At 45.7% G+C, this 24,810-nt stretch overlaps 3 protein-coding genes across 5 annotated transcripts in view; 2 read left to right on the top strand and 1 right to left on the bottom strand.

The window, feature by feature from the left end:
* The first annotated feature begins 2,836 nt into the window (after nucleotides 1–2,836).
* On the top strand, nucleotides 2,837–15,767 carry gpr156 (G protein-coupled receptor 156). The gene is made up of 12 exons (XM_062457179.1): nucleotides 2,837–3,086; nucleotides 6,060–6,204; nucleotides 9,019–9,146; nucleotides 9,228–9,366; nucleotides 9,602–9,712; nucleotides 9,826–9,951; nucleotides 10,107–10,202; nucleotides 10,303–10,539; nucleotides 11,332–11,387; nucleotides 11,615–11,717; nucleotides 12,809–14,219; nucleotides 14,475–15,767. Exons 2-11 carry the CDS (start codon nucleotides 6,088–6,090, stop codon nucleotides 14,192–14,194), a joined length of 2,499 nt encoding a protein of 832 aa, XP_062313163.1. The 5' UTR covers nucleotides 2,837–3,086; nucleotides 6,060–6,087; the 3' UTR covers nucleotides 14,195–14,219; nucleotides 14,475–15,767.
* On the bottom strand, nucleotides 6,245–9,946 carry LOC134017502 (E3 ubiquitin-protein ligase TRIM68-like). 2 transcript variants are annotated; one of them, XM_062457176.1, is made up of 3 exons: nucleotides 9,810–9,946; nucleotides 8,757–9,131; nucleotides 6,245–8,018 (listed from the first exon to the last, which is right to left on the bottom strand). In XM_062457176.1, exon 3 carries the CDS (start codon nucleotides 8,014–8,016, stop codon nucleotides 6,364–6,366), a length of 1,653 nt encoding a protein of 550 aa, XP_062313160.1. In that variant the 5' UTR covers nucleotides 8,017–8,018; nucleotides 8,757–9,131; nucleotides 9,810–9,946; the 3' UTR covers nucleotides 6,245–6,363. The 2 variants fall into 2 exon arrangements, with proteins under 2 accessions (XP_062313160.1, XP_062313161.1); XM_062457177.1 differs by lacking the exon at nucleotides 9,810–9,946 and having other exon boundaries at nucleotides 8,757–9,199.
* Nucleotides 15,768–16,957: 1,190 nt separating the features above from the next.
* Nucleotides 16,958–24,810, top strand: part of gsk3ba (glycogen synthase kinase 3 beta, genome duplicate a) — a 17,806-nt gene continuing 9,953 nt past the window's right edge. The window contains exons 1-2 of one of the 2 annotated variants that reach the window (XM_062457174.1): nucleotides 16,958–17,829; nucleotides 22,219–22,412. In XM_062457174.1, the coding sequence (XP_062313158.1) occupies nucleotides 17,742–17,829; nucleotides 22,219–22,412 (282 nt within the window). In that variant the 5' untranslated portion in view covers nucleotides 16,958–17,741. The remainder of the gene's footprint in view (nucleotides 17,830–22,218; nucleotides 22,413–24,810) is intronic. The other variant, XM_062457175.1, reaches the window with a different exon arrangement.

Here is a 24,810-nt window from a genome sequence, read left to right as displayed (position 1 = left end):
CAGCTCTTCATCGTGTAGCAGAGTAGAGCATTGGGGTGTCCAAATGTTTACACATTAAGCACACTAGTCTGGCAGTGCAACTATTTTAGCCAGGTAACATTTGACCAAGACTGACAGTTCCTTTCAGAACCAAGATGATGTCTTCCATTGAGCTTGTTGTTCCTTCAGTCTTATCAGTCAACATTTTTTAAACTGTAAAAAAAACCTAAGAAGCAAGGCATGTTGCTACTCTTACAGCTTCCTCTCTTATTACACCTTTGTTTACTGTTTCTTCCCACCTTCCTCTCTTCTCTTTCCCACCTTACCCTCTCCTCTTCTCCTCTCAAAGTTAATCTCTCTCCTTGAGTCAAGATGTTCTAACTGCTCTGCTGAGTTTGTAAATTAAATATTTACTCCTGTAGTAACCCTAGCACTACTGAAGGCCATCTGCTTTCAGGCCATCCCATCTTAAACCTGATCTTTGAGGAACCTGATATGGGCCTCTACTCAGGGAGGAGAACTGAAGCCTCACAGCGTCAGTGAGGCCCTATAGCTCCCTGACAGCTGACCTCTGTCAGTTTAAGTGACTGAGCTCAGAAGGTAGGGGTGTGGTTCTATTGGGATTCACCAGCTGTAGGATCAGGTCAGCAGTTCGATTAATCTATATGTAATCAGTTTAGGGCACCATTCTCGCTTCCTGTTCCTTCAATGTCAGTAGATGATATAACTTTCATTGTACATTCTATAGCTCCTAGAATTTGTGGTCAATTTCTGATATCTTTCTAGTGAGAGCTATTATTAGTGTCACCCATTTTTTTACTCAATTTATCTTTCCCTCTCTGAGATTGTTTTGGATCACAAGTCATGTTGAGGGACATACCGGTACCTTCAGACTTGGAAGACATAATTAAATTTAGATCAGCTCACAACGCCATCTGCTGGGGGGTGCTGGGGTAAGACTTTTTGGAAACATACACAAACTGTGTGTGTATGTATACACATTTGTACGGATCCAAAAGTACAGCTTTTCTCGACTTTTGCGTCCATATTTCGCCCACTTGCGTCCATTTAGAGAATGTTCAGAGTCAAATGCACTCAGACATAAGACTGCATTCAAATGCTACACAGAGTCCATAAAAATACACAACAGTGTTAAATAGGCATACCAGTTTACACAGAGGGCCTATTGAACACATATCACTCATACCTTTCCAGCATGTAGATCTGTTTGAGACCTAGGTCTGTTAACAACCACACACACATGTACAAACGGGGCACCTGTGTGTGTGTGAGAGAGGGACCAAACTTCTGACTATTCCTCAACTTTTTTTCTTGATCTCTCACTCCTCCCACCTCTTGTCGTTCCCTCAGTTGATGACACTCCCTTGTCAGGAATGATCACATGCATGCTGGCTCACACTGTAAATCCCCATAACGTTTTAATTACACCTTCATGCAGCTTCAAGAACCCTGACATCAAGAAACTGAAACGTTTACCTATGACTTGTCAGGAAAGTTTTCCCTTTGCTTAAAAAATTCACATCATATTCACATCATGATTATCATCATCCTCATCTGTCTATCGACCAAAACAACATGTTTCTTTTTCCTTTGCACTGCGCCGATTATTTCATATTATTTATTTTCACAAAGACGGCAGCCTGTCCTATGTGCCAGTTACACCCTGTCCCACGCGCCACCCTTTCCCCAGAGACAACAGCACCTGTCTTTTCAGGCGTCAAGTCAATGCCATGCGAGCTTGTGCTCTTTGTCCATGCTAAAGTCTTTAGCGTGTGTTGTGAAATGCTGGACGTAACAGGGTCAGTCAAGTCTCTGTTTACAATTTATTGCAACACGTTAACAAGCTAACAACTAATTACAACAATGAGTCAATTCAACATTATTTTTTATCCTATATTTGGAGAATATGAAAACTTTGAAGCTCACATCCCATTCGCTATTCAACTCGCTACTTCAGGCTTCGGCTGACAGTTGGCCTATGCATGGCCGATCATTTTGTTCGTGAAAATCTTGATATTTATTTGGGGACAATGGCTGGATAGCTAGCTACCTTGTTGTTGTTACAGTCACTTTCAAATTATATGGACTGTTTGTCAACCGTATAGCCAGGCTACGCAGTGTTATTGTCTTTGAATCATGCTTCCATAGTGTTAGCCCTCTGGTTCATAGCCGAGCAGTAGGGTTCTATAAGGTGAGCGGACTACACATAGGCCTATCTGAGCTGGCTTCATGGCTCATGAAAAACTTTAGATTTTGATAGCAAAACAGATGAAAATATAAATGAATGTCCCTAAATGTGTATCTTTGGCAAGTGACCATGGTAATACCCTTCGAGATGTTATAAGGAATTAATTTACTCTAAGGAGGCGTTGTCATGCATTAATTCTAATGTTGGGCATATCACTTAGGTTACTTATTGTTTTGCCACCTAAACTCCTCCCACAGTTTAACAATAAACCACATATGTACGTTGTACTTTTTAATCCATCTTCATATAGCCTAGGCTACACTTTTTTAAGATGTGATGTCAGTTGTGTGTTTCTCCTGTAGCGTGAAAATGTAGCTGGACAAATATTTGAGCGTTATGGCCTGGCCTGGCCTATAGTTTATTGAGGACAAAGGAAAGCGTCAGAATGGCTATTTGCGCTAAGACTGCAAAATCAGTAGCATAAAAAGTCAGAACACCGGTACCACATATTTGGATAACCGTATTAAAACTATGCGCACCCGCAAGCCCCACATTCGCGCATCCCACTTATTTGACACACCTCCCTACTCATTGTCTCTCAACCTCCCACTCACTCCGTTTTCATGATATCATAGCAATTTTCTCTTTCTCATGACACCGGTTGAGAAGCGAAAACCCGACAATAGAAAACAGCACACTACTTGTTGAATTAAGAAGACGGGTTTGCGATAGGATTCTGTTGCCCTGTTGAACTTTAATTGTTGCAAATGTTGCTGAATAGTTTGTAGAATACTTTAAATCTTTGAGACCCGCGCAGTGGAGCGATGGCATCAGCAAGGCGCATGGACTCGGGCGCTCTTCTGACATCGATCGTGGCTTTGAAACCCAGATGAATCAGGTTCGCTTTATACTTTTCAGTTTGATTTGTTATCATTAAGAAATAGCAATGTGTGTTGGTAAACATGTAGATATGCTAACACATCATGATGGATAGCGTACCAGTTTGATGTTTCCCAATTGTCACCCATTACCCAGCCTACAAATCTGACATAAAACGAATAGCCTAACGACAAAATAATCATATTAATAATACAATTTCAGTTGTGGCAATATCAAACATAGTAGAACCGCAGTTTTTTTTCTTGTTAATAAGATTTTACTATTAGCCTTCATTTAAATTGAAAATGAACCCTATAAAGATAGCCTTCTATGACGTGTTTGATTCAGAGGCGGTTGTATACACAGCGGTCGGAAAAGAAAGAGCATTAATGCTTTAGCATTAGGCCCAAGTTTACTTACAGGGCTTGTATGGCAAAGTGTTAGTAGCCTATTAAAGTGTATTTTAAAGTAAGGTATTATGAGCTACAAGTAGGCTATAGCCTATACTTTCATTTACACATAGCCTACTTCTAGTTGTAGGCATATATGTGCCCCAAATTGGACCTAATAATAATGTAGGTCCATAGCTCGCAGAGCCATGTGGTAGTTTCAATCGTGTCTTTGTTGGCTCGAGGTGAAGGCATGAAGTGCCAATAACGAAATTCTAAAACTTGATCAGCTTAGAATACATTGCTAAACGGATTATGGACCCAGCAGGAATGTTTCAATATTGGTCCTGGAAAACACTAGTCGCGCTTTGTGCAGGCACCTTATGCACGCGGTTGAGCCGCGCTGCTCCCCCGCTACACTTCTCTAATCTTGAAAGGAGGATTATGCAGGAGAAATTGACAGGCCAATAAATGGATTAAACTCAATTTCTGATAAAAGAGGTTTTGTGAGTAGTAGTAGCATAGTCTAGGCTACAACGTGGAATTGTCAATGTTGTTGTGTCGTTTTGACAGTAAATGCCCTTTGGGCTTCAATACTGTAGCAACAGTGGTGGATTTCAGATAACTGATTTTAGGCTATAGTAGTAAAGCATATAGGCCAACATACCACAAGCAGCTGAGGAATTACTTGTGGTTACCGTGGCTTCTAAAGACAGACGGAGACACACCTTACCATGAGCACTGTCAAAACATGTTCTCCTCTATGACCTACCTTGGCATGTCCCACCATCATGTTCATCTGGGAATGACCCCCCCATGGCTAGGTGGTGAACAATCTTTAGTGGCCCCAGCACAGTGGAGGAGTTTTGTTCATAGTTCAAAACCTATAGAGGAAACACCTCTTTTGACCGGCAGTACCAGCAGGAAACCTGTGAAGCTGGTAAAGCTGTGATCTAAATTGGGAAAGTGACGAAAGGATGAGAGGAAGTCACTACAGGCATTTCCAGCCATTTCCAGGCACCCAGAAAAGAACTGCAAGCATTGTCTCTTTAGATTTCCACTGCAAACAAACTCATGAATGCGGGGCATTTGGCACCGCTTACAATGTAGCCTTAATTCGGACCAAATTGTTATTATAAGCCTAGTTAGGTTACTGAAGATTATGTAGACCTGTTATAGTTATCATTGATGCAAGAGGATTCATTTCTCTAAGGTTTAATGTTAACTTGTTAATTACTCAGGCAGATTGAAAGCACTTGCATGTTGAAATGTCTTTGTGACAAAATATTGCCCTCATATTTCAAGCAAGATCTCATTGGTGTAGTGCTATAGAATTGAGGATGGCAGCTCGAATCTCACCATTGACACACAGCTGTCTAAAAAACATGATAAACTGTCTCACTGCCAAAATCTGTCATAATTAATCAGCTATCAATTCTGGGATGAAGTGGAACCCCCAAAGGGAGTCTCAGTCTGTCCCCAGACAGTGATGTGGTGATGTGACACACACACAGGTGTAGATAGTAGTGCTGTAAGTAGTAGATGAGTCAGAGTGCAGCACTAAAGATGACAACTCGGTGCACAATGACATCACAGTCCTGGGAAGGTAATTGAGCCAGCGACATGTCAGAGCAGTGCGTGTTCTGCCTCATAAAAATGCCTCAGTAGAATGGTGTTGGTAGTCTTTCTGGGTCACTGGATCTCTATTTGTCAGGGAGCTAAATTGATTTAAAACTGATAGTAGTAGTAACATTATGGTAGTCCTGACAGAATGTGTTCGCACACACATCGATAAAATGTGTTATTCAACCATATGGCAGAGATTTTGGTGCAGCTTTGTTAACTGCAGCTCATACCTTTTTTATATATCTATTCTACAACTGCAACGACATTGCACACCGTCCAACACTACTGCTTTCACTACTGCCTTTTTACAATTAGGATTATTTTGTAATTGTGCACACAGTTACCTGAACACTTGAATCAAGTATTCAAGAACTGAATTGAACCTTTTTCTCTGTCTCTTTCTGTTTCTCTTTCTCTGTCGGTGTCTCCCTCTTTATTTAGTTTGGTCATATACAGCCGTGGCCAAAAGTATTGGGAGCGACATACATTTTGTGTTTGCAAAGCGTGTGATTCCGGTATTCTATAGAAACATGTGAAAACATTTTCCTCAAATACTGAACCAGCAAACTTTGCAAAACACTTATGGCCAGGACTGTACCATCAGTATGTTTCACACGCCTCTAGTCACACGTCTGTTTAGTCAAACTCACATACTTCTGTGTATTTATCAGCATCTTTCCATGATATATGTCATGCCAAGGCCATTGTTAATGCATCCATGTTAGTGTGCAAGGTTCTTTAAAAAATGACTAGTCCACATGGAGGTTTACAACAGCACCACATTGTGGTGTATCAGGGCAGGAGTCGATTGAGCGATTTGGGGACACTTTCACTGTACAGTAGAATATCAGCTCATGCAACGCTAGTCTAGCAACATGATGAATGGGTTACTCATCTGTTTTAGAGGGAGAAAATGTGTCAGTGTTGTGTGCTGTTGTTCATTGTAGCTGTGTATTTGTGTGTGTGTGTTTCCTCAGAATGTGTGTGTGAGAACCCGGTCCAATCATGGAGTCAGAGCTTAACTGCAGCTCTTACTGTGACTCCCAGTACTGCCTCATCCATCCTGGAGTCAACACACAGGAGGGTCTGGACATACTGCAGAGGCTCTGCACCCTGACCACGGTAAATAGTATACACACGCACTTAAGAAATGCAACACAGATTCCTTCAAAACATATTTATTACATTAACTACAGTAGGAAGATCCGAAAGTTTTACACTCTTCTCTAGATACTATTGTAAATAATACAAACTAAAGTATGTTCCTTGAGAGGGGGAGTCTCAGGTGTGATTGACAGGGGAGATAATCAATGGGGCCGAATTGACTCCTCCTTTATTCTGATGGGGGTTGAAGTAGGGCAAGAGTTTCTCAGCGAAGGAGTAGCCCGTGAAGGAGTAGATATGAGAACAAGATTCCACATCATAGAAGGACACCTGCCCCTCCTCCCAGTCTACATATACCCCCACTGTCTTGGGCTTGTCTATCAGAGGAAGGGGCACAGGGGTGGGGGTGAGGGCCCAATAGTCCTTACCATTCCTCAGGCCCAGGGTCCAATAGCCACTCTCTGGGCTCAAGGTGTTCCCCCCCTTCCGGTTGACTGACTCCTTCCCCACCCCAACGTCCCACTCCACCTTGCCTTTCACCTGCACCTCAAAGTAGAACCTCCCAGAGGAGAAGCCCTGCCTGCCCAGCACGCTGATGCCTGGGAAGAACCTGGCAGGGCCGTCAAGGAGAGTAAGTGTTTTGTCTCCGTGTCGGACCTGCTTGCCATTGTCGGAAAGGAACAGTTTGGGGTGGGCGGTGTCGGGGTCCAAGGTGACATCCACCTCACATTCCTGGGCCCTCCCCAGTTCTATGCCACACAGCCTCTTCACCTCCACCCGCACAGCTTCCTCCAGCTGGAGGGTAGCCCTGCGCACCGCTCTCCTCACCGTACCCACAAACAACACGCCGTGCACCCCCAACCCCGCCCACTTCCTGCTGCGCTGCGGGGCGCCCGGCCTTTGGAGGTTGTGGAGCAGGTAGAGGTGGTCCTCTGTGTGGGAGAGCTGCTCAAGCTCAGTGCTCCTCCTCTGGAGCTCAGAGATCTCCTGCTCCAGGTCTTTGACGAGCCCCTCGGCCCTCCTCTCCGCAGCTTCCTTCTTCTCCTGGATCGCTTTCAGAAGGTCCGCCTGGCTCCTTAGGAGGCATTGCACCAGAGCGGAGAACACCTCAAGACTCTCCTCCACTTCCCTCTCCGCGTTCCTCTTGCTGAGCTGGACCGTCTTTCGGATGTCTCTCACCTGCTGCTGGCGGCCTTGGATCATGTTCCGCACCTCTGCTTCCGCCTGTCCCAACTGCGCGCTCCTCAGCCTGCTCTCCTCCTCCAGGGTCACCGTGCAGTGGCCCCTGTGCTCTCTCCGGGCACATACCTGGCACAGATAAGTCTGGTCCGTTTGACAGAACAGCTCCAAAAGCCGCTCGTGCTTGTGACACATCCTGTCTGCCATGGTCAGTAACGGGCTAATGAGCTGGTGCTTCTTGAAAGAGGGCAGCACCAGGTGAGGCTCCAGGTGGGTCTCACAGTAGGAAGCCAGGCAGTCCAGACAGGAGCTCAGGGCCCTGACCCTGCTTCCTGTGCACACGTCACAGGCCACCTCCCCAGTCTGGGCTGGGGTCTGGTCCCGGAGAGAACCAGAGGACCTCAGCTCCACAGACTTCTGGAACTGGGAGGCCATCTCTGATACGAAGGTGTTGACTTTGAGCTCGGGTCGTCTGTAAAACTTCTGCTTACACATGGGACACTGGCAGACGCTGGAGGTGGTCCAGTAGCCCTGCAGGCAGTTCTTGCAGAAGTTGTGCCCGCATGGGGTGGTGACGGGGTGGGAGAAGACATCCAAACAGATAGGGCACAGGAAGGACTCCTCCGACAACAGAGCTCCAGCCAAAGCCATGACTGGGAACACAGCCAGGAACATAACAGATGCATCACTAATCTTTATGGAGTCAGCTGGTGGATCAAAAAAAAACTTTCTCTCTTTCACTTTGTTCCTCAACTTCTATCTATATCTTCCAGTCTCTCTCTTTAGATCTGTTTTAAGCTGCTCTGGGCGCTTTTCACAGCTATACCCAACTTGTCATCCAAACGTGATTAAACGTCAATACCAGAAAGCATATGGTGTTATGTTTCATTGAGACATGTAATTTATGTGCGGCTGATAGGGAGTTTACATGCTGGGAAAGACTCATACTGACTAACAATAGAGGAAGAGAGAGGTTGGCAGGAAAACGTCACCATCTGTCATAGCATATCATTCACTCTACAACAGTCTACAGGGGTATACACAGTTAACTGTCTAGCACTATAACACGAACATAACACAAATAAACACAGTAGATATGTACTATATTCTAGGGGCGCCCTGCCCTGGTGGCTCACCCTATAGAGCGCGTACTGCTTGGGCTAAGGCCCTAATGCAGAGGCCCGGGTTCAATTCCGGCACAGGCCATTCTCTGCATGTTTTCCCAACCCCCCCCCCCCGCCCTGCCCGGCACACCCTGTCACTTTTCACTCACGTTTTTGTCATACATATAAAACAGGAAAAGGCCCATGTCAACTAGGTTTCAGAAGGTCTAAATATTTGTCAAATTAAATAACTCCAAACGAAGTAACTAATGAAGTAATTCCACTTACCTATGTGTGTTTAGAATGGCCACAGCAGTGCAAGAGACAACGGGGCTGAAGAAAAGCTTGTAGAGAGGGGCTCTCGGCTGTTAGTTTCTATTTAGAAAGTGACAGCATGCCTATCCCCGCCTCATATTTATGGACCGGGTCACTCCAACCCCCCTTTTAAAGGGACAGTTAAGTTCCTAATGTTCCTGGACGTGAACACAGACACATTGACCCCTAACAAAGTGTGTGCTTGCGCTATCATTGTGTGTGTGTTTGGGTGTAGCCGGCAGAGGAGCTGCCGAGACGGTCGCTCTCTCCGGTGTTGTGTGCCGTGGTCTGGACCCTGCTCTCCTCTGGCATCCTCCTGGCATTCGGTTTCCTGCTCTTCACCCTGCGCTTTAAGAACAATAGGTAGGTTCACACACACACACCTGAGAATGCTGACGCTTGACACTGGAGTGTGCCGACGGTGTTTTGTGTGTACTCTCTCAGAATAGTGAAGATGTCCAGTCCTAACCTGAATGTTCTGACTCTGTGTGGGAGTGTCCTCACGTACATCAGTGGCTTCTTATTTGCAATCGAAGAACATACACATCTGCAATCAGGCGGAGAGGCCAGAGCTGTGCTACAGGTAAACCCATATATTCTGGTGGTGACTGACTCATTCACTCACTCACTCACTCACTCACTAAACAACAACTCACTCATTCACTCACCACACTCACTATACACTGACTCACTAACTCCTTTACTCACTAACTCATTAATTAACCATGTCTAATGGATGGGTGCATTTCCGGTTTCTGGTTCTTGTATGTGTATGTGATGGGTGTATCTGCTGACCTGCTGCGTGGTGTATATCCTAGGCTAGGCTGTGGACCCTGTGTATCGGCAGCACACTAGTGTTTGGGCCTATCCTGGGGAAGACGTGGAGGCTCTACAGAGTCTTCACACAGAGGGTGCCTGACAAGAGAGTGGTACGCTGACTACTCCTCACTGTGTGCGTGTATTTGTGAGTGTGTATTTGGGTGTGTGTGTGTATTTGTGTGTATTTAGGTGTGTCGCTCCTCTCACTCTGGTTGTGTTCCAGATCATCAGGGACATTCAGCTGATGGGGCTGGTAGGTCTGCTGATCCTTGTGAACATCTTGGTTCTGTTGGCCTGGAATCTGTCCGACCCAGTTCAATGCTCTCGCTCCACTGGTGCTGTGGTCAAGGTAACCAAGATACCATCTGTATTATCATGGAGTGTTTTTTATTTACTACCACATCATACCATGTCAAACATCAGATGGAAATCTAACATTCCATTTCCCAATGTGTTTGTGTGTCTGTGTGTGTGTGTGTTCTGTGTATTTCTGTGTTCTGTTAGGTGTTGGAGAAGGACGTGTCATACTCTCTATTTCAGACAGACTCTTGTTCTTCTGTCTACTCAGACCTATGGATCATTCTTCTTGCTGTGTTGAAGGTAATAATACAATACACGGGGGCCTAAATACATGCATGTTTCAGATATTCAATTTCTTCTCATGACGTCATGACATCATTGCCTCTTCTCAACTCTCCAGGGTAGTCTCTTGCTATATGGGACATATTTGGCCGGTCTGACTAGTAATGTCAGCCTGCCTCCAGTTAACCAGTCCCCCACCATTATCACAGCGGTAAGCCTAGTGACCCTCTCCATGGCCGTGGCTCTGCCTGTCTGGCGTTACCTCCACGCCTGGCCCAACCTGGTCTACAGTGTGGTGGCCGGAGCCATCTTCATCTGCACCTTTGCCACCAACTGTCTGCTGTTTGTGCCTCAGGTAAGAGAGACAGATTAGGCCATACAGTGTCAGTCTGGTTCGGCCACATATCAATCCGCTGTGAGGGCGGGGGGGGGGGGAGGGGGGCGAAATGGCGAAAGGGTGTTGAGAGAGGATACTGAAAGAAAGAGAATTGAAGGGAACGAGACAGAACAAGGAAGAAGGGGGTGGGGGGGGAGACCGGAAGAGGAAAGGGGGGGTGGCTGTGCAACATGATACAGAGAGAAAAAGGGGGTGGGGTATGGAAGGAAACAGAAAGAGATCAAATTTGGGTGATTTCATTTGGAGACAAAACTCTCTCTTAGAAAAGAGGGGGTTGAGACAGCGGCTCTTTTGTCGGAGACCAAATACTAGCTCATTGAGACGGAAACAGAAAGGACGCCTGTCTGACAGCCATCATTCTACCCAGACGGACAGACCCCGGCCCCTCTGGCTTACTATGAGTGCGTATGTGTGCATCGATGTTCCTGCCCTTTTTTCCAAGGGTATGTGACTCACACATAGGTTGTTGATGAGTCAACAGCATGCAAGCTGTGCAAGCCACCTTAATGACACTGTGTTGGTTTCTGCTAGGATGTGGTGGGAGGGGTGGTTTGCTGATGTAAGGATGAAGGAATGCTTCTCCAGAAGACAGAAACAATTATCTGAACAGTGAGAAACACGTACTAGCCCACACCCGGTGTTCTGGTCAGCACCTACATGTTTTAACAGCTATAATATATCCATTGTAATTGTCCAACCATTGTCCTACACCCCTCTTCTACAACCCCTTCCCCCCAATTCCTTCCACAGCTGACCCAGTGGCGCAGGTTCAAGGAGGAGAACAACAGTCCCAGTCAGATGGCCAGGTACCTCAGTCTATCACAAAGCAGCACTACAGATACACTGTGGCTCCATAGACCCTGACATTGGGAGAACAACTCTGAACCTTACCCAAAAAGACTGCAGCAAATACATGCTTTGAAACGTATGACAGTAAACTTGCTGGCCTGAAATACAGAGTGAACTGAAACATCCATCTGTATGTGTGTGTGTGCGTGTGTGCGTGTGCGTGTGTGTGTGTGTGCTGTTGCAGGTACTTCAGCAGTCCCAGTAAGAGCATGCCATCTGCCTACAGCCAGGACGAGGTCTATGACCTGCTCGGGGAAAACACCTCCATGAAAATGCTCCTCAATGAGGTTCTATAATTAATCTAACTTATTTCATAATGCACCTCGATAGATAATGCATGGTTCAATTTTGGGGTAATGGGGATGTGCAACTGACAGAATAACAAATATAATGTAGCTGCAAATGGCAATTCCGGGGTTCAAGCCAGCTCTTTTCTGCATTTTTACAAATAGAATAAAGGTTATGAAATCTGAAACGGTGTTTTGAAGAGTCTGTAGAGTCTCCTTGGTAATCTAGTCCAGATTTGACTAGTTACTGGAATTTATATAGTTCATAAGTAATTTGAAAAAAGAAAAAAAAAACTACTGGATAAAATTATTACCGTTACGCATTACCAGTCAACACTGATCTTTTGTGGCACCCCCTTTTGGCCAATTTCAAAATATTTTTCCAAACTTTGTTCAATTTGGTAAAAACCGACCACGTTTTGTGACGTATGGACAAACTCATTGATGTATGGCGCAATTTGCACCAGGCCCACGGAAATGCCGTCACTCCTATTGGTCTGTTTGGAAAACACTAGGTGGACATGTTTCAACAGCTCAATTCAAAATATTCACCAGGTTGGTGATGTTTGGACAAACTGATTAATAGCCGAATCTGTGCCAGGTCCGTGCACATTATTGAAACTGGTGGCTCCACCTATTGAGCGATTTCTAAATAGTTTTACTCACGTGGTTCAACATTGTTATGAAACATATCCTGTGAGTTTGAAATTATTGCCCAGTTTCCGATTTATAGTCTGATTTGTGTTAAGCCACACCCATGTTTTGCATTTGTAGCGCCCCCCATTTCTCGATTTGAAGGGAACTTTTAGGGAATGTTTTAGGTATTTATGTGGACATATCCTGTGTTTTGGCCCAACGGTTGTGGATTTTTGTGGATTTATTTGTTGAGCGACACCCCTTTTGTAGTTAATTGGTCAATATTAACTTAATAAGATATCAACAAGCTTCATACAACTTGTGTTAAGCTTGGTCCAACAATGATTCACCAAAATTATTGTAGCAATCAGACCTGAACCCCAAATAAATAAGCACAAAACCAATAAAGTTTCAGGCCACTTCATAATGTTTGTGTGTTTGTGTGTGTCTGCCAGAAAAACGCTGCAATCGACAGTCTACAGGAACAGGTCAACAACGCTAAGGACAAGCTTCTGCGCCTCATGTCAGCAAGCCACCCCCGCCAGGACCAAGATATGGACTCTTCCACTACCAACCTCAACTCCTCCTTCACCCAGACCACAGTCCTTCAGTCAGAGGGCCCTCCCACACCCCTGCCACCAAGAGACACTGACTCTCTGCTCTCTTCTCCACTCCTATCTCCCTTTCCTGACCCTCTGTCTTCTATCCCTGCTGCTTCTGCGTCCTCTCCACCTCCTCCTGTCCTACCCTCTGCCCCTCTCTCCGCTTCCCCAGATAATGGTGGGAGTGGGAGCCAGAGGAGAGCAAGTGCAGACCCCCAAAGTGCAGGTCAGATGGAGGGGCCAACCCAGCCTCCCTCCCTTGCCCTGCCTCAGATGTCCATGTTGACAAGGACAGGACTGAGGACAGCAAGGGAGAGCGAGGGGATGCAGACCATTTCCAGTGTCTCTCCCTCCAAAGACATTGCTCACCTCTGTTCCTCACTGGGCTCCGGACCCACAACCCCAGAACCCATACGTTGTCAGGGCGACCAAGTTGCATTGCCCTGGACACCAGGATTTATTAGCAATGAGCAGCTACGGGAAGTCCTCCAGGAACTGAGTGTGGATGCTGTCTTGGAAACAGCCTTGCGTTCACCTAATCATGCATGGGTGTCCAGGAGATCCTCCCAACCCTCCTCCACAGACCCGTCTGTCCCAACCCCCCACTTCCCCCATCCGCCCCCTGTCTTCTGCTACCCAAGTATCTCCCCCTATGCAATGAGGAAGCGTCGTCCTCCCTTCCACTCGCCCAGATGGGGTGCCCCTGCCTGTTTCTATCCAGGATCGGAGCCCCCTGCCTCGGCTTGGAGGAGGGAGGTCACCGGACCCCTCTCGCCTGACAAACATTCGTCGAAAACACAGGCGGAGACGGATGCCATGGAGACCAGCCCCCTCTGGCTCGTAGGCAGTGATGTAAAGGAAAACCGAGTAAAGGACAGGCGGGCCAGGCGTGTCTCCAAGACAGCTCCCCTTCATAGAGGCTCCATCTCTGCGTTCTCAGGACAGGCCCCCCTACCGGACGGAGAGGGGGTCGGGGTTGGCGAGGTGGGGCACGTTCGGGCCGGAGGGAGAAGTGTCAGAGACTCGTGTGGTTACTGCGACACAGACTCCAGCAGCTCAGCTGACTATTGCTACTACCACCGTCCCTACTGTGACGCCTGCCTGGAGCATGGCTCCTACCCCCTCACAGACAGCTCTTCAGACTCCTCAGACAGCGAATACGAAGGAAACCCCAGCCTCTGGCGCTCCTCTCACCCTGTCGTAAACTTCAAAGAGGACCTTCAACCCACCTTTGTGTGACGGGAGCAAAGATGGCAACGTCTAGCTGTGTTAACCCTTGTGTTATCTTCGGGTCGTTCTGACCCATCAGTCATTGTGACCCACCGTCGTATTGCGACAACTTTACCGCATACAAAAACAAAGTGAAGCATTTTCTTTTAACCGTTGGGCTGTCTCAGACCCCCCACATTGCGAAGGTTAAAAGAAAATTATTTTTATTTGGTTTTGTATTGGGTAAAATTGGGTAAACACAACGATGGTTCGTTATGAACCTTTGGGTCATGTGACCCGAAGGCAGCACGAGGGTTAAGTATGAGAAGCACAACCTCTGACACTAATGGAGCAGAGCAACAGACTAAGGGAAGCTGTAATGCTACGATTTTACGGGACTCCCCCTAAGAGTCATAGGTCATTTCAAACCCTGGACAAGAGTATGTGTTGTTATACTGTAGCTACTGTATGAACCAGAAGCATTCCTCCTCCAATCTGCACTTTACAGTCCATGACCAGGTACAGCACATGCCTGCTCATACTGTTTTCATCTCAATGGCCAGTACTGTTATGTTTGACCAGTTGTACTACTGCTGTAGTACTCTAAGTAGACAGTGAGAGCAATGCTTCACAAGCAACACTATGAACTATGTGTGTGTTGTTGAGTGTATCAGTTTGTGTCAGGTTGTTAAAGCTGATGTTCAGGATGTCCTTGTCCTTTTGTCCTTGTGTTTTAAGGTATTACTCTGATTGTCATCCACTGCCTCCTCATAGGAGGGCATACTGATATGCTTCTACAGCATACACTGATATATTTAGCTTTAGTACAATGGCTTTAGTCTTTATGTCTTGTTTTTTTATGCGTTTTGTAGTTGTTATCAAGGGCTGTCATGCATTTGGTAATATTGCCACCTTACATGACATATACTATACATTAATGTTTCTTATTGTATGTTTGATTTGTTTGTAATTGTTGATTGTTGGTGTGTGTGAATGTGTGTTTGTGCGTACATCTGTGTGTGTGTGTGTGTGTGACTGTGTAGATCCATACTGTGGCATATCCCATCTACATTCTAGTTGTACTACACTAGATTGTATTAATTAATAAATTATTAATTATAAATACATGCATTTTACATGAATCAATGTTTTTGTGGCATAAATTAACACAAATGCTAATGTTCTTTCTCCCTCTTCTCCTTCTCATCCTTCCCAAGGCCCTCTACCACCCCATATTTCCATGGTAATGGTAGAACACTTGTGTGTGTGTTTGTGTTAGCCACAGGGAGGATCGGCATGAAGAGAAAACTGCCTCTTGCCTTCCACTTGGCCATGCGTTATTACCGCCAGGGAGACAGCCTTGGAGAAACTTCTTTTGATACTTCGGAGGACGGAACATACAGACTAAAAATAACAGCACAAAAGTTCCATTAACTATGTTGACATAAGATACTGATGCATGGGGGAGAAAAGGGATCTCTCCCTAGCTTAACATTATTAACGCTCAGTAAACTCTGTTTTGCTAAGATTTCATTTAAGGTTCGTTCATGTTTAGTGGGCACTGGGCAGATCATCAAGATGTCATACCCCATTGAATCCACCTAATAAATAGAAGATGTATAATGTATCATTACAAAGGGTGGATGTTATGTTACCTTGGAGTAATATTTTGTTTTTATATGTTGGATTACCATGTTAATAAGCAGCTGTTAATGTGCTTTCTGAGGACATGGTGCCTGCACAGAGAACATGGGCAAATAATGTATAGAAAGTTTAAGGACTCAAAAAGGAGAAACAAAGGTTCCAGGCATCAGAGGGAGTGGTGGAGGGGAGGAAGAGCATGGAAAGAGATGAGCCAGGAGGGATGATGAGGCAATATAGTATTCTTCTTATTCTCTAGTGGACTCTAAAGTTGTCTCCAAAGTGACAAAGGACTTGCAACCTCATGATCTACAGTGAAAGGCTCTACCACTGAGTTATACTCATGCTCTTGTCAGGCTATGAGAGTAGGTGGAAGGAGGTTTCTAACTGCCAGCTTTTATCCTATGACAAATATACTTCTGGTTTTGAAATTCCATCTGGATTTGAGGACATCAGATGGGTCAAAAATCCCAATTTAGAAATAAGGATATGAGAAATACATTTGGGTGACATTTGTTAAATAAGTATATAATCCAAAACAACACTGAAGGCTATTGGCTAATTGACACATCTGTCCTATACGAGCGTAAAAGGTAACATAGTGTCGCATGGCTCTCGGTATTGGTTAGATTTCCAGAACTGACATAGCAACAATGCTGCTTGACTACCGGCGCTCTGTCAACAGCTGTTGGTAGCTTGTAGAAGCAGACCGTTCCTTACGTCCCATTGGTTCAGTCGGCCATAAATTATTTTTTGTACCCTGCCCCCTCCGTTGATGATTTACTTTTCCCTAGGCTTTGTAACCTCCATTCCGCATATTTAACGGCAAATGCTAGGTGTACGCAACGTCTGTGACACCCCGTGCTTTAAAATATGTGTATGGGAACGGAGAAGTGTACACTTCAAAGAGAAGGGGGGAGAATTGCTACCTTCCTGGATTGGGGCTTTATCGCAAGGCCAACAAGCACCGGCGGAGGCGGTGCTAATAAAATGATGCCATGTGTTCCAAAAGAACATCTTTGTCCGCCTATCTTTGAGTCACGCGTCTCTGATTGGCTGAACTGCCCACCGTAGATTCACCCTGCTTTTGCGCAATCTTCCGATTCTTCACTGCAGTGCTTGCGTAACCCGTCGCCATGCGCATCCACCCAAAGAATCATCCCTGAACATTTACGAAAATTGCGTTACAAAGGTTCTTAGTGACAAAGGCAAGGCAGTCCGAGACCTATGGGGAAGGAATAAAAGAGAATTTCAGCACCATCGGGCCCCACGGAAGACCATCATTTTTGGGAGTGCACATAGCGGCCTTGCATCCCGGAAACTACGGGGACCTAATTTGGACTGTGGCGAGTGAGGAATTAGAACAATCGTAAAGCAGTGGAAACAGTTCGCGCAAAGGTTGAACACTGGCAGATTTTCCGATTGAATAGTCGGTATGAGCGAGGGAGCCGCCATGGCAGTCGGATCATTGAGTCTCCATATCGGGATATGAGAAGGAACTGCATGGTCTCGAAACGATAGGAATATATAATATTCATCCAGGGGATTGATTAGATACAATTGATTAAGATTGTTCCACTTGTGAGAATTTGTCTTAAACGTTATTCATATTAGGGAAATACATTACCTGTGGTTTTATAAGGGGGGCACAGGGAGAGGCCAGATCCATGACTATTTTAGTCGAAGACGTGTCTCAGAAGGCCTACCAAGAGAAGAAAAACAAGATTTAAAAGGAAGAACTTATGCTTTGAGCGTCAGTTGTGGACTAGAACCGGAGTTTATTTGGGTAAAACAACGTTTGAGAAGGAACATTGTCTGAGGGGGAGTTTAATCCTATTGCGAACAATACTCAATCAACCGACTGAAGGATTGGAAGATATAGTATAACCCCTAAGCAAATTAGTCTGGTAGTCAAAAGGACTTTCAACATTGTACCATGTCGGGTCGGCCTAGAACCACCTCTTTCGCGGAGAGCTGCAAACCAGTGCCGCAGCCCTCGGCTTTCGGCAGCATGAAAGTCAGCAGTAAGTAGTTCTACCTTTTCTGAATGATCTAAAACCTCACGGCCTCATGAACTCAAGATGCAAACCTCATATCGTAACCAACTAATTGGTCTTCTTATTAACCATCGTTGAATCTTTGCCACGGTTCAACAGTTCTAGCAGCACGGGCTTCTCATTCTGTGTCACCGACTGAGATTCGTTGGCAGTTTTGGGGGGAGGGACCGCTGCTCCGTGACGTGCGCGGCAGGGTTGGTCGATGGCCAGCGGTAGAAGGCCGCGCCTGAGCCAGGGATGGCACCGACCCAATTACACATCGTGGTGATAGTGGAAATCGTTACTGCTGATTTACGTTAGCAGCGTTAACGTTTTCACATTAATCGCAAGCTTATGGCCACATTTCTAGACTTTTAAGTGTTGTAGATACAGACAGGAATGGCTACCTTACGCAACTGTCAAACTGAAGGTGCGCCCATGACTTGAACGTGACTCAGGGACCGTTTGGTTGGAGATAAGATAGCTATTAGGCTAGATATCCTGGAAGCTGAACTGTTTGGTCCAAAAACGTCACGAAACTGGAAAGAGTATATTACAGTGTGTCAAGCTCAGGTCGTCAACATTTTGGCACTGTCACACTGTAGCCTTGAGACTAGACATCTTGAGATGTAGTGATCAGAACACATTGGGTCTTGAGGGGTGTGGGGGTTTTAAGAGGCAGACTTTCAGTTGTGATCTTATGCAGAAATATTTAAAATGAGTGATTGTTTGGGGAGATTAAACAGTTTCTAACCTGTTCAAGAACATTTAGGTAGAAATTACATGCACACCTGCAGAAAGAAGGACACACCTACTATTCACTGTTAAGAGAGCAGCATGCCTGCTGCGGCAAGTTAAATGCACCCAGGACTTCACAAACCATTAGTGGGGGCCTTCGATCTGTGTGTGTGTGTGTGTATGTAATGTGTGTGTGTGTGCGAGTGAGAGAAAAATGGGGCCCTTTAGTAATGACAATAGATTATATTTGACTATGCATGTGTCCTTGTCTCTGAACCTGAAATGGACAATGTGCATGTTTGGGGGTATGCGTGGGTGTGTATAAGGAGGGAGAATTTGGAATGGCAGTATGGAATGGCAGAGGTCTGCGTTTAGCTTAATGAGTTTTGCAGCAGACCCCCCCCCCCCCCCCCCATCTCTCTGGGTTATAAATACTGATGTGTGTTAGTGGGGCGAGGCTAGAAAATGAAAGGTTGGAAGTGGAGGCTAGGGTTGTTGCATGATGAAGGAGTGCTTTAAGGTGGTGGGAGTGGACTTGGACACACAGAGGAGGTTTGAGGCCAGAGGAGGTTGGGGAGGGAGGTGAAAGAACTGGAGGCAGAGATGCAGGGGTTTGGTGGAAAGGTGGGGTATACTTGAGAGGCATTTAGGAGTCTAAGACCCAGGGGATGTTGGGGACAGGAAGCTGGTTGAGGCACGGGGGGTAATACAGACCGGTCGGGGGGAAGGCTGGTTAGCTGGAAGCTAAACGAGTGACGAGGGAGTCAGGTGGCTGAGCGGTGAGGGAATCGGGCTAGTAATCCGAAGGTTGCCAGTTCGATTCCCGGTCATGCAAACTGACGTTGTGTCCTTGGGCAAGGCACTTCACCCTACTTGCCTCGGGGGAATGTCCCTGTACTTACTGTAAGTCGCTCTGGATAAGAGCGTCTGCTAAATGACTAAATGTAAATGTAAATGTAAACGGTTTCTGGGGGGAAGCTGGAGATGGCTGGGTGAGGCTAAAGACCCAGCACTACCACTACCCTGCCAACAGGCCAGTAGTCTCCACCAGGTACCTGTTTCTGGGTGAGTTTCCACCTCTATCTATTTCTCTCCCCCCCAACCCCCCCCCCCCCACACACACACGCGTGCACCAGTGTGTGTGTGACTTACTTGGCTGATGAGCTGTAGCAGCTATCGCCAAAGTGTGTTATCCTTGAGCACTGCCCCCCATCTCTCTCTCTCTCTCTCTCTCTCTCACACACACACACACACACACACACACTCCTGGTTTTGTTTTGGGATGAGGCAGCTGGGCAAGAACAATGAGCAGCTTGTTTAGCATTTCAAAGCTCCCGCTCTCTTTCTTTCCTTCTCCATGCAGAGGGGAACAAATGATCAAATTAAACGGGCTGTTTGATACAGAGAGAGAGAGAGAGAGATAAGACAACAACCTGAAGAACGTCCCAGACAGAGACAGGGAGATGCTTCTTCAAGGCTTTAAAAGACACAGACAAACGGAGAAAGAGAAAGAGAGAGAGATAAAGGAGGGAGGATGGAGTGTCTGTCAGACAGGGTATCAGCTGTTCCTGTGCCTGGCTGTCACTACATGAAACAGTAGCTGAGGTATTTCCCAGAGTCACCAGGACAGCACCTTCCTCTGCTCTGGATCTGAAATAGGGCTGGTAGGCTTCCCTCTTTCGAACCTCAGAAAGCTACATATGTGTTATGGGGCTTTATACAGCCAGCTGGTGGTTAACGACCTAACTGTACATACTTTCTCTCTCCCTCTCGATATTATCTATATTTACATCTGTATCGCTGTCTCTATTTCTCCCTGGGACTGGATGTTCCAGTAATATAGCATTGCTGTCCTGTCTGAGCACAGGAACAGTCTGCTGTAGTTAAGTGTGTGTCTGTAGTTTTCTCGTTGTTTTAGTCCACATTCGTTTTAGAACGACAAATAAAAACCTACTACTGCTATATTGCAATTAAGAGGTCTACCATCCAAAGATACTGCACTCTGTTCCACGCAGGCATCCCCAATGCCACCGTGTGCCTCAGTGTGTTTTCGTGTAGGTGCGTGCTTGAGGGAGAATAAAGTAGCTAGTGTGAAGTCATGCTCTGTGGAGACTGTCGTTTCCTGCTACGGTGATTGGAACTGTGGTAGAGAGGGGGTTGGAGAGTACCTGGGTGTGTTTGCGTGTGTGTGTGTGTGAGAGAGAAAGTGATGGTTTTGACATCAGTATCAGTATGCCCAGAAAGGTGGTGTCGTAGGTTGCTGATGGAGAGCCCAACCATGTGACCTGACACAGTCCCTGTGGCTAGGGGGGACTCACTCTCAGAATGGTGTCGTTGTGTGTTTGTTAGCCGGTACAGGGTCATTATGGAGTGTGTATGTGAGTGTGTCATCACATCCTTCTAGTAGTCTGTTCTGTCTGTTTCTCACAGTCTGAGACAGTGCAGAGGCATCAACATCTCAGTCCTGGTGGAGTATGTGGGCAGAAGATTTCTTCCTTTACTCTCCTCAGCCCCCCACCACCCTCCTCTCTTTCTCTCTCCACCTCCCTATATCCTATTTTGGTCACTGTTACAAAGAATCTCACTTCCTCTCCCCTTTCCTGGATGGGATCCTGCTGTGTGTGAACATGGAACCTCTCTCTCTCTCCACATAATCACATCTGAGCAACTGGGTCACTCAAGACACTTGAACACCAAACGCATGAGTGTGTGTGTGTGTGTCTCGCACACTGGTCCTCGTGCATGTGTGTGTACCAAAAGGCACATTTTGTGCTAAGATCAATACCCCTGCTGGAAAATCTGCTTACCCGGTTAAAGAGTTGAGGTTAGGGGGAGAGATTGACAGAGAGAGAGTAGAGAGGAAGAGATGGAGATGGGATAGAGGGACAGTTGATGAATGGGGAGAGAGATATGGAGGATGACGATGAAGTTTGGGTTTTTCCGCAGGTGATGTACAGTACTGTGCAAAAGTCACCCAAGATGTTTTACATTCATATTTTCTTAAATATATATTTTTTTGTTTTCTGTATATGTGCGGCAGTATAAAAGTGCAAAGTTGAACATTGTTGTTTAGTCTTTTCATTTAATGATTTCGTAAACCATCATTTCTTTACTTTATAGGATCCATTATTTGTGTCTTTTGCCCTGTACTGTATAAGACAGATGTGATTGATGAGAGTTTCTCTGTTAAACTGACCCCACACAGAAACACACACAGACTTCCGGGCTATTAGCATGCACCACACATGATCATCTGGTTATCCTTTAACAAGGACCTAACACAGACTTTGACCTTATGATACTCATTTCACACTTAAGTTAAAAACTCACTTAAACAAAAGCAGGTTGACAAATAATATCCTTTTGAAAAAAACTTCCATCCTTTTGATTTTAGAAAGGAAAAAGGTTAATAATGATCTCCCTGGTCCTGTGAATGTGGGTCACGTTATAAGTTAGTATTGACTTTCTTTTAATCACAAATGATATCTTATGATACAACAATCTGTGGCTGATTCAGCATGAGTCAAATGGTGATGTCATATACTACTAGCTTTGGCTGTTTCACTGATGGGTCATTTCCGGAGTTTTCAAAGACTACCTTTTAGACTTACCTCCTCCCTTTCTCTGTCTCCCCCCCAGGAGATAAAGATGGCAGCAAGGTGACCACGGTGGTGGCGACCCCTGGCCAGGGTCCGGACCGGCCCCAGGAGGTCAGCTACACTGACACCAAGGTGATTGGGAATGGCTCCTTCGGGGTGGTCTACCAGGCCAAGCTGTGTGACTCTGGAGAGCTGGTCGCCATCAAGAAGGTGCTGCAGGACAAGAGGTTCAAGGTGAGAGAGAAACAAGGCATACACACACACACACGGACATATACAATGTGTATATGTACTATACATACTATAATTAGTATTTTTTGTTAAGTGCACTGACACTCATGTTGACACTGATACTGCTAAACATGTTCATACACAAGTCTCTATACACAAGTATAGAGACTGTGAAGTGTCGGTTCAGGTGGGATACACCGCTGCTAGGTGTTTGATCTTCTGTCATGAAAACCTGTGATCAATCGGTAATACCTGAGATCTTGTAGTAGTAGTGCTACTACATAATCATCAGTAGTATATCGTTGTTAAGCAGAATTCTCTCAAACAAATGCACACATGCCATCACACCTTCCATTGTGCCTGTGTGAAAGGGAAATGAATGTGAAGACAAATAATGCTGTTGCCTTCTGAATCGACACAAATAGTCGGAGAATCAGCCAGATCTAATATGCATTGTGTCGATGGTAAGAGGGGAGCTGTCAGTCAGTCAGTGCAAGAGAAAGAAAGAGAGCAAACATGTTTGGTTGGTGGCATCTCTTCTAATCCTAGTCATGCATGTGACATTGTGTGTTGGGTCCAGGGGTAATTAGAGCCCTTCCCCTACAGACACGCACACTTTCACATTTCCTCTAGAAGCTGAAACCCGGAAAATACGATGTTTCATGTTCAGGGTTGCTGCCATTGACATCTTCATTTCTCGCATAGTCTTGCTTGCCAAAATAAAGCTCCTGGATCTCTGGATATCTTCTGTGGTCTCGAGGTTAGATGTCAAACATCTATTTTCGTCAACCTCAGGCTTCAATGCCACTGTCCTGGAACTAGGTAAAGTTAACTAGCAACTGTCATTATATAACAGCATCAGGGGGTCGCGCTAGCAGCAGTAGCTTCCAAGCTGTAGCAACCCTAACCACTGTACTATAGGAAACACCAGGCTAGCAGGATGTAGCCGCTGTAGCTGCTTAGCTAGAAGACACTGAACTAGCCTGCTACAGCAGCCTCAGGAGGTAGTTTGGTTACTTTGCTTGTTGACACGACAGCAGAGCAGACAGTTCGCCACAGGCATTTTTCTCACACTTGTGTCCAGTGTCCAGTGTTCCCTCATTAGCTGCTGCTTTCTCTTATACCTAACACCCCTCCCTTCTTCTCTCTCGTTTTCTCCCTCCTTCTCGCTCTTTACATCTCTCTCATTCCCTGTACGGGCTGTTACAAAGAATGAACCGAGCGAGGGCTGAGTCTCCTCACATGACTGCCACATACCTTGCTTACAAAGTGTTCACATACAAACATACACCTGTGTTCTATTTCCCTCCTCGGTCGCCCTTTTCTGTTCTTCTCTCACTCTGTTGTTGGCCTCACTTGTGAAGTGGGCCCCAAAGCCTGGATGTCTTCAAACACTGTACACACACACACACATTTTAGTTATGTTAGATTATTGTATCTGTTAGTAACTTTCAAGTGCATACATACCGGTAGACACATACACACAATACACATAGGTAGTTAATAGGCACATAAACAGGTGTACACTACTGAAATGACATGTGACTGTTGTTGGCCTCACTTGTGAAGTGGGCCCCAAAGCCTGGATGTCTTCAAACACTGTACACACACACACACATTTTAGTTATGTTAGATTATTGTATCTGTTAGTAACTTTCAAGTGCATACATACCGGTAGACACATACACACAATACACATAGGTAGTTAATAGGCACATAAACAGGTGTACACTACTGAAATGACATGTGACTAGGCATAGGATATGATCACACACGTGCCTACATCTCCACATAGTTTAGACCCAGGTTTGCTCTATCATTCTGAGACACACCTCTGTAATCAATGAGAATGTAACGGTGTGGTTTACGTATTGAGAGAGGCAGGCTGGTGATCTGAAGACTGCTGCTAAAGATGCTTATATTAAGAATGCTGACGCGTGCAGAATGCCAGGTCAGCAGAAATGACTGCATGCCATCTTGTCTTCTCCATATGGCAGCAGCACTATAACTTTTGACTTTGTTTCCTCTTCCTCTGTTCCATCTCTTTCTGCCTCATTCTCCGTCCCGCGCTCGATTCCTCTCTTTAGCCCCCTTTTTAAACAGAGATCCCCCATTATTGCCGTAAAGAAGTCCCGCCTTCGTGCCGGTGTAGCGTGTTTCCGCTAAACCAAACAAAGGCGGCATGATGCCGCCTCGTGTGTGCTTTTAGATAGCATGCCGGCGTTCCGGAATCAGAGGTGTGACATCGGCATCCAGCTTGTGTAGCCCCACCATGCCGGCACTCCCTTTTATGTCGATTCGGCCCTGTGACTTCTTCCGCTGCTGGCTTAAAAGGGTATTTTACACACCCTCTCTATCTCATCCATCCTGGGTAATAGAGGGCTTGGCCTTTCCAGGCCAT

Source organism: Osmerus eperlanus, chromosome 3, assembly GCF_963692335.1.
Source record: "Osmerus eperlanus chromosome 3, fOsmEpe2.1, whole genome shotgun sequence".
Classification (NCBI taxonomy): domain Eukaryota; kingdom Metazoa; phylum Chordata; class Actinopteri; order Osmeriformes; family Osmeridae; genus Osmerus; species Osmerus eperlanus.
Note: the sequence above shows the minus strand (reverse complement) of the source record. Positions and strands in the feature narration are given on the sequence as shown.